Here is a 10,143-nt window from a genome sequence, read left to right as displayed (position 1 = left end):
AGTCCATCACCTTGGGATTAACTCGCATCGAGGCTATAGGGATAAAAGGACAATTTATTCTAACTCAACATGACACCTCATCGCCCATCCAAATTTTTTCCTAACATGAAACATTGCTAGATAACTTGGGCACCATTGGCAGGGTACAGACCTTCTCAATGCAAAGAGCTGGCAAAGTGACATTAATATTTCCTAATGTTAAATCATCAGGCCATTAAGGTCTGATGGCCACATCATATTTCACCAACTTTATTCAAATACCACAACTCAAGCACAGACAACATTCTCTGTAGTTGATCAGCATCCTTCAAAAGTAATGTACAATTTTCTACATTAGCACCAGATATAGAAAACTTAAGAAACTTAAAAAAAAAATTTAAGTTTTAAATAATGTTCCAATCAGGTTAACATCAACCACACATGGCATAATGTCTGACATTCTGGTTACACTTGTAAAGTTTCCTGATGGGTGGTCTGCTGAGCTACAACTGAGCAAGCCGGACAAGTCACAGGAAGGTGCAACATGTACCCAATGTTATGGTACCTGTAGTATAACAATTGACTTTAATCTGGCCTTTTATTTGGTTTGACTGTTAGCCAAAGAAGGCTGAGGTGGTGGTTTGGCAGCTCACCTTGCATTCAACCTGCTGTGTCTGCCTACATAGCTTGTCATGGTCAAGATGGTGCACAGCTGCAGGTCTATCAGGTTATTCAGATTGAAAAAGAGTAGCCTTACTGGGAGTGAAATTTTCTCTTGTTCATTAAGTTATTACAAAAATCAAAGGCTTCAAAAAGTCCCTTTACTTGGCAGATTATTAGCTGCAAAAATACATTTGCTAAGAAATCCTGCCTTACGCTTTAATTTGTGCGGATTTTTGTTTCCATCATGTCAAAGTGGAACAGGTACATCAAATTTCAACAAGTACACAACAATGCTGATGCAAGATTGCATTCAAAATGAAACTTTGGTAAAAGTTAGTGATTATTTTGTAAAAATTACCACAAATGGTGCTCAGTCAGACATTTATAATTACCCTCTCATTCAAAAATCAGCTTCATACAAGTTAACACAGGAATATTTTAAGTAAGACTGATGATAAACATATATGGCTTAATCTGATTTAAAATAATTTTCTTTTAATCTGGTAAATGTTCTTAGGTTTTCATTTCCACTGCACCATTACTGGTAGAAACTTCCACAGATTGGGATGCCCCATGTGCATAAGCTTGCTGAAAGGGGATTTGCTCCATTGAAATGCTGGAACTTGGTCCCATGTCGGGCCACTCACTGCAATCATCTGGTAGGTCTTATGTAACTCAAACGAAGTAACCTAGATATTAACATAAGACACAGATCATCAAATGAGTTGACCCTAGCTTTAGAAAGCTTTGGTCACAATACTGGGCCCACAGAGAGGAACCACTAATTAGAAATGGTTTGATTATCTCAAAGAAATGACAGCATATTTGTGGAATACAAGCGCTGTTAAGTAAACAAATACTTTCATGTCAGACAACAAATTACGTTTTGTGTATATCAATTGCTGTTAGACAAAATGTAGCGACAAACAACCAGTTAAATCTGTTACCTTTGTTGAAAGAGGAATTTGTTACAGATTTAAAATAATTGCAAAAGAAGCAATGGAGGCACAAGGAAAAAACTTTTTCATGCAGCAAGTGGTTGGGATCTGGAATGCTCTGTCTTGAGAGTGCGGTGGAGGCAGGTTAAATCAAGGTATTTAGGAGAGAATTGAATTATTACCTGAGGAGGAAGAATGTGCAAGGTTATGGGATGAAGGTCGGGGAGTGGCACAAGGTTAATTGCTCCTTTGGAGAGCCAGCGCAGACACAATGGACTGAACAGCCTCTTTCTGTGCTGTAACAATTCTGTGATTCTGTGAGGAATGTTAACCATGGAATCTTGTTGTCCTGCATTGGACAATACATAGAATCTTTGAATAGTGCCATGGGATCTTCAATGCCTTCCTCGGCAAGCAGATGGAACAGTATATAAAGGAAAGGACCTCAGACAATGTGATAATCTCTTGACACGGTACAAGAGTAGCAGGCTCAATTGTACACTCGGGTCATATTGCACAATTCAAATTCACAACTTTCTGACCCAGAGGTGAGAGTGCTACCAAGTGGCTCAAGCTTGTACTGCACACCAGTGGGTGGTAGGCAAACATAATGGTAGAGGTGGCATCATTAAAGGAGGAGGTAACAATACTATTACTAACAGGTTATTTCTTCGGGAGTTCCTCTATTAATTGTTAATTGGTTAATTGTTAAAATCTTTTTCTTAACAAGATCTCCTTTGTGAATGATACAAGAATCCATTTTAGGAAAGGAGTCAACATTAGGATTTCTTATCTAAGTTTTCAGGTGTTATTCACTATTTTTGCAAGATATCGGGCACCATTAGATTGTAAGTCCAAGTGTCCTATCTAGTGCATGGAGGGGGAGAAAGATGAGAAAGTGAAAAATTACTTAAAAATACAAACGTAAACAGAATTAAAATAATTTTTGCTCTGAATTGAAATTTCTCTGTGCAGAGATAAAGGAAAGAAAACTGAAACAATAGACATTACTGGAATTATACAACAGGCCAGTCAGTAACTGAATAAAAAAGACAAAATATTTCAAGGGGAACCCATCATCAGAATTCCTGCTCTTCTTATGAACGGTCCCATCCAAAGTTTTATTTGATCTTATCTCATTCAGATGCTACTGTATATTTTCAACATTTGCTGTTCCCCCAACTTCCCCATTCAATTCTTTGTGCTGCACAATACAATCAGAGAAAATCTCACCTTCATGTCTGTACCTCCATGTGAACGCAGTCCTAATGCTGAAAATGGGTAAGTTCCATTGGCTGGATTGAGGTCAGATCTAGCAGAGATTGAATTTTCACCATTGCGTTTAGGATTACATTGCTCACATTCGGACAGAGGGTCGTTCTTAAAGTTATTATACCTGACAAATTAAAAATAATTGCAGTAAGTTAACTTGAAAAGTGAAAACGAGCTATAGATCAAAATTATACTTAATATTTGAAATTTAGTAATACAATACATTATGTAAAATCATAGAGTTTGTAAGATCTAAGCCAGCAATAGACTTCCAATTGGAGGCTGCAAATTGAGGATTCAGCTGTTACCTGAATTTTTTTTTAAACTGAGAAATCCAAATGAAGATCAAAGATTCAAAGTGTAGGCCACAGCACTGTTCCTACATTGTAGCAGTAATTACACTTCAAAAGTACTTTATTGGCTATAAAGCATTTTGCAACATTTGAGGTCATAAAAATACTTGCATTTATTTCTTTAAAAGATTGGGGGAGAAGACCAGATGAAATCTAGAAGCAATAATTAGATTATTTATGTTTAAAAGTTTGTAGATTAAAAAAACAAAGAGTGAAGGAAGCAGAATGCCAAAGTTTTGAGATCCTGTAAAAATTAAGTGTTGGAAAAGATGTGCTTAGCCTGGGTTTTTAACACAGTGAAGAGCCAGGGAGAAGCAGAGTGTGTAGAATAGCATAAATGGATCCGGAAACCTTCTTCCCTTGTTGTAAAGGAGTATAGTACTGTCTATATATCCTGATGAGAAAAGAGAGAAAATCAGGAGGCTGGAGGAATAGAATAACAAATTGCTTCTTTGAATCTTCCCACTTATCCATCTTTTTCCACAATTGTTAAACCTCAGTCAAGGAAACACAACACATCATATTCAGAATAACCTCCCATCTCTCTGCAGAGACACAGAAGTAAATGTATGCAATGACCTGCTTAATAGAATTTTTAAAAATTTTCATTCATAAGGCATCACTGACATGGCCAACATTTATTGCCCATTGCTAATTATCCTTGACATGGTGGTGATGAACAACAGCCAGGATTTTCCATTCATTGGGCGGGGCTCGGCGGGCAGAGGCGGTCATGGTCGTGGAGCCAACCGCGATCGGCTCCGCACTGCGATTTCATGCAGGGTGGACCAATTAAGGCCTGCCCTGCGTGGATCGTGAGTCGTGGAGCGCTACCAATGAAGCTGCCCTCAGGGAGATTGAAGCGCTTTTTACAAAAATAAATAAAGACATGAAAAATTTAATGAAACATGTCCCCTCATGTGACTCTATCACATAAGCTGAGACATGCTTTTATTTTGAAAATAACGGTTTCATTTAATTAGTATTATCTTTAGGAAACCTCATCCCGCTCATGGATGAGGTTTCCTAAAAACGTAAAGGCTGCTTGGCCTTTTCGCCTGCCCACCAACCATAAGGTTGGACGGGCAGCGTAAAATACAACTTAATTACCAAGTTACTGGCCTTAATACGTCTTTCAATTATTGGCGGGCGCCCAGCTAACTCCGGTATGCACCCGCCGAATGAAATAGCATGTGAGTGCGTAATGATGTCGGGACGCACGCCTGATGTCATTGCGCATCATTTTACATTCCGACATGTCAGGCATGTGGCCACCAGCCGAATGTAACATTCTGCCCCACTTCCTTAACTGATTCAGATGTGTGGTGAAGGTACTCCCATCATACTATAGGGAATTCTAGGATTTTAATCTAAAAGCATTGCATTCTGCAAAGACAGTCAAGAGTGCTTATTATTTGCCTCAAATGATTATTTCTTCCTTCTAACAAGCATTCGTGACTAAATCTTACATTTTCTGAAAATAAACAGGGTTTCATTTTTGACTTAGAAGAGACATGAAGTCAATCATAAAGTTTGAAAATTAGAAGGCTTAATTTTGGCTCACTAAGGTGATGCTGTTTTGAAGTTGATATCCTACGAGTTGAGAGTTAAACAAACCAAACAGGACCGAGAAATTTATCTAGTTTTTATGTCCACATCCCCATTTCAGTAAATCTCACCACTCAGCAAGGTAGATAGATGATTAAAGTAATTGTATATGCCTGAACAATTTGTCAGTGCCACTTTTCTAACTGCCCTTACTTTTTATTCTGAACTGGGGGGTAAAGCGAAACACAAGGGTTACAGTGCCCTTTAGTGGTCATTAAGATGGATCAAGAATTTTATTGTTACCACTACAGTAGCATGGGTCTCAAATACAAACTCCCGAACAGGAGTAAATAATAGTAAGAATTAATGATGGGAGAACAGGAACTGGTTGAATAAAAAAGTTCTGCTTTAAAATTAGGCATTCTCGAAGTAGAATCCTGTTAAATTGAGAAGTAATTTTCATATAAATGATCACATAGATTACATTTAATTTACAGCATAGAAACAGGCCATTCGGCCCAACTGGTCAATGCTGGTATTTATGCTCCACACAGACATCCTCCCACTTTACTTCATTTCACTATCAGCATAACCTTTGATTCTGTTCTCCCTCGTAGATTTATCATTTCTCTTGGCTATTTTCCTCAACTATCCCATTTGACAGTAAGTTCAACACGCTAACAACTGTCTGCGTAAAGAAATTTCTCCTGAATTTCCTACATTTTTTTTACTGACTATCTTATAATTATGGTGGCTAGTTTTGATTTCTCTCACAACTAATGAATTTTATGTGACACAATTTCAATCTCCAAATGAAAAATGCCATCTATTAGTTTCACAGGTTTGGCTTGCGTACTTTTTCAAATTAAAAATTCAATAAGCTCCCATGTGATGTCTTTATCTAACCATGTAGTTTTTGGATTCAAGAAACTAATGAGGTATGTGTGTCTGGCATCAATATAACCACTGAATTTCATATTATGTAATAGGTTTGCCATCTGAATTTATTATTGCATGATAAAATAATGAGGATGGTGACAAATGGAAATGAACAGAAGATTTTTTTTGGAATCTTATGAACCTTATAAACAGCAAGGCCTATTTTCACAGTAAAGTGTTTAATATTGTGGATAAATACAAGAAAAACTAGATTGAGGTTTGATTTATAAAAGCTGATTTTAGACCAAGGACAGCAGTATTTTAAAGTGTGTCTTTCAAGTGTAGTGGTAACAATAAAATTCTTGATCCATCTTAATGGATCAATACATTAGTTTAAAATATTACATAGAATCTAGTACTTCAGGTGGGACAATCTTATTTAATTTCTTATAAATGCTCTAAATTGTACTCATTTTGCTGTCTAGTGTTATCTGTTGCAAGCAAATGAACCAGCATTCAGGATTCAAAAGTCAAAATACAGTGAGGTTTATCCAAGTCCTTTATGTTATTGTAATGTACCGGTAAAACTGGCAGAACTTTAGAGTGATTCATACTATGTTTACTAGTTTAAAGGATCAACACAATGTAGGGGCATCATCGTAGCTGATATAGTTCCATGTACCTCATTAATTTAATCATCGAGTCCATGTCTTGAACCAAAGTCTGATTTCGACGGAATATCAGAGCTCGAGGTGTCTTATTATAACTGAACCAATCTCCATATTCCTTAACCAAAACTTGTTTCCCACTGGCATTAAAGATCTCTTCAAAATACCTACAGAAATTAAAGGCTTGATTAGTGTGAATTTGAGTTAATTCATCAAAATTTATAAAGTTTTGGTTTCATTAATGCATGTTTTGGTCAAAATATTTACTTATACAACTTTTCCCCACTTTTTGCTGCTCTAAGAATTACAGTGAGAGAGAGAGAGCAGTGTCTCATATCTCTGCCATCGCGGCTCTGAACTGACCACAGCAACTGATCAGAGCATGCTGCAGCAGTAGAGGCTACAAGGGAAAGGAATCACTGGTAAGTAGCGCCTTGAATATGATGGATACCCAGTGCAAGCAAATGTAAAAGTACTTATCAGCCATACCCGTACAAACCAGGCTTTGGCCGCACTTCCGAAATACTCCTTCTGCAAAATCAACGCCATTGAGCTCACATGACAAGGGACTGAATGGTCAAACTTAAACCGCTCAAAAATAATTTCGGTACTATTTGCAGGACAGCGTTTGGAAGAGAGTATGAATTCACTGCCAACACCTTCTATGATAGCCATCGAGCTGAAGAAGACTTGAACCACTGGGTTATTGTCACTGGAGATCCTGGTGTCCCACATGGCACCTTGTTTCAGGCACCTCAGCCTATTTGTAAGGATGAAAACGCAAAGGAAAAGTATCCTTGGGCATCACCTGACCACTAAACTCAACAGCCCACATGTTAATTTAATGAGCTATAACTACTACTTTAATCGCTTATAGTTTAAGGTCTTTTTGAGGTTTACAGTTTGTATATTCTACAGTAATGAGGATCAGGAAAGAAGGGCCCTAGAGTAATTGACTTAAAAGGTTTAATTTAAAGGGATAAGTCATGGCAGGAGCGCTTAAAGCCGTGGTGTGCTCCTCGTGGGAAGCCGGGGACATTTCCAGTGCCCAGGACCAGCATGTGTGCAGGAAGTGTCCAGCTGTAGCTCCTGGAAGCTCAAGTTTCAGAGCTGGAGCAGTGGCTGGCGACACTGTGGAGCATCTGCAAGTCTGAGAGCATCGTGGATAGCACGTTTAGAGAGGTGGTCACACCAAAGATGAAGGGACTTGAGGAAGAAAGGGAATGGGTGACCACCAGGCAGTCCAAGAGAAACAGGCAGATAGTTCAGGAGTCCCCTGGGGTCCCACTCTTAAATCGGTATTCCATTTTGGAGGCTGATGAGGGTGCTGGTTCCTCCAGGGAGTGCAGACAGAGCTTCTGGCACCACAAGCAGCCGATCTGTACAGGGAGGAAGAGCAATAGTAATAGGGGATTTTATAGTCAGGGGAACAGATAGGCACTACAGTGGCCGTCAATGTAACTCCAGGATGGTGTGTTGCCTCCCTGGTGCCAAGGTCCGGGATGTCATTGAACGGCTGCAGGGCATCCTGAAGGGGGAGGCTGATAAGGCAGAGGTCATGGTACATATTGGTACCAATGATATAGGTAGAAAGAGGGATGAGGTCTTGCATCAAGGATTCAGGGAGTTGGGCAGTAAACCTCTCGGATTGTAATCTCTGGATTATTCCCAGTGCCACGTGCTAGTGAGCTCAGAAATGAGAATAGCACAGACGATTACGTGGCTTAACAGTTAGTGCAGGAGGGAGGGCTTTAGATTCCTGGATCACTGGGACCGTTTCTGGGGAAGGTGGGACATGCACAAGCGGGACGGTCTACATCTGAACCAGAGCAGGACTAACATCCTTGCGGGCGGGTTTGCTAGTGCTGTTGGGAGGAGTTTAAACTAATTCAGCAGGGGAAGGGGACCCAGAATGTTAGCTGGATAGGGCCACATCATAATACAATAAAACAATCAAGTCAGAGGGAGTACAGCTGCATTAAGCTTCAAGGGAGTAAGGCATGGTTGGATGGCCTCTACTTTAATGCCAGGAGTATTACAGGTAAAACGGATGAGTTAAGGGTGAGGATTGACACATGGAATTGTGATATAGTAGCCATCACTAAGACGTGGTTGAGGGAAGGGCAGGATTGGCAGCTCAACATTCCAGGATATAGAATCTTCAAGCGGGACAGGGGAGGGGGTAAAAGAGGAGGAGGCGTTGCATTATTAGTTAAGGAATCAGTTACTGCAGTAAGGAGAGATGATATCTTGGGAGGGGCCATCGAATGAAGCTTTGTGTGTAGAGCTTAGGAATAAAAAAGGGGCAGCCACATTTTTAGGTGTTTATTATAGATGCCCAGATAGTCTGCAGGAAATTGAGCAACAAATATGTGCACAATTTGTGGAGGTGTGTAAAAACAATAATAGGGTAATTACATCAGGTGATTTCAACTTTCCCAACATTAATTGGGATAGACATAGTGTTAAGGGCTTGGAGTGGATTTCTTGACACGTGTACAGGAGAACTTTTTAGGTCAATATGTAGAGACGCAGTACTGGACCTAATTCTGGAGAATGAAACCGGGTAGGTGGCTGAGATGCTGGTGGGCAAGCAGTTTAGCGATAGCAACCACAACATGGTACAGTTTAAGTTTGTTATGGACAAAGAAATCAACAATTTGCAAAAAAATGTTTTGGATTGGGGGAGAGTGGATTTTAGGAAAATAAGGCAGGATCTGGCCAAGGTAGACTGGGAACAGTTACTTGTGGGGAAATCTACAAAAAGGAAATGGGGAGGGTACAGGCTCAACCTGCTCCCTCTAGGGTGATAGGAAGGAGTAACAAGCCCAGAGAACCATGGATGACCAGAGGTAATCAGGTTACGATGAGAAGGAAAAGAGAGATTTTTAGCGGGTACAAGGGAAGCAGAACAGCAGAGGCATTAGTAGAGTACAGAAAGTGCAGAGTGGAGCTTAAGAAAGCAATTAGGAGAGCAAAAAGGGATATGAGAAAGCTCTGGCTGGTAAAAGTAGGGAAAATCCCAAGATATTCTATAAGTATATCAATGGGAAGAGGATAACCAGGCAAAGAGTCAGGCCCAAAAGGGACCAAGGGGGAAATCCATGGGTGGAGCCAGAGGACATTGCTAGAGTGTTGAATGAATACTTCACATTCGTCTTCAACCAAGAGAATGAGGATGAATGTATGAAAGTCGGGAAGAGAGACTGCGTGGTTCTTGAGCAAATTGATATAGGGAGTGACAAGGTATTGGAGTGTTGGCAGGCTTAAAAGTGGAAAAATCTCCAGGTCCAGATGATTTGTGTCCCAGGCTGCTGAGGGAGGCAAGGGAGAAGATCGCAGGGGCCCTGACCCAAATTTTTAATTCCTCTCTGGCCACGGGGGAGATGCCAGAGGTCTGGAGAATAGCTAATGTAGTTCTGTTATTTAAGAAGGGTTGTAGAGATAAGCAAGGGAACTATAGGCCAGTGAGTCTCACGTCAGTGGTAGGGAAACTATTGCAGAAAGTTCTGAAGGACAGTATCTATCTCCACTTGGAGAGGCAAGGTTTGATCAGGGATAGTCAGCATGGCTTTGTCAGAGGGAGGTCATGCCTTACAAATTTGATTGAATTTTTTGAGGAGGTGACCAGGTGTGTAGATGAGGGTAGTGCAGTTGATGCGGTTTATATGGATTTCAGTAAAATCTTTGACAAGGTCCCACATGGGAGACTTATAAAGAAGGAAAATGCACATGGGATACAGGGTAATTTGGTAAGGTGGATTCAAAATTGGTTTAGTTGTAGGGGGCAGAGGGTGTTGACAGAAGGATGCGTTAGTGACTGGAAGATAGTGTCCAGTGGTG

The 10,143-nt window shown here is 40.1% G+C and overlaps 1 protein-coding gene across 1 annotated transcript in view; it reads right to left on the bottom strand.

Annotated features, from left to right (window-relative positions):
- Positions 1-227: 227 nt before the first annotated feature.
- The window catches only part of plbd2 (phospholipase B domain containing 2), a 47,664-nt gene continuing 37,748 nt past the window's right edge, over positions 228-10,143 (bottom strand). The window contains exons 10-12 of the mRNA XM_041202362.1: positions 6,315-6,467; positions 2,814-2,976; positions 228-1,331 (exon numbers count right to left, since the gene is read on the bottom strand). Of these exons, the coding sequence (XP_041058296.1) occupies positions 1,164-1,331; positions 2,814-2,976; positions 6,315-6,467 (484 nt within the window). The 3' untranslated portion in view covers positions 228-1,163. The remainder of the gene's footprint in view (positions 1,332-2,813; positions 2,977-6,314; positions 6,468-10,143) is intronic.

The sequence above is a fragment of the Carcharodon carcharias genome, chromosome 13 (genome assembly GCF_017639515.1).
Source record: "Carcharodon carcharias isolate sCarCar2 chromosome 13, sCarCar2.pri, whole genome shotgun sequence".
Taxonomy (NCBI): domain Eukaryota; kingdom Metazoa; phylum Chordata; class Chondrichthyes; order Lamniformes; family Lamnidae; genus Carcharodon; species Carcharodon carcharias.
Note: the sequence above shows the minus strand (reverse complement) of the source record. Positions and strands in the feature narration are given on the sequence as shown.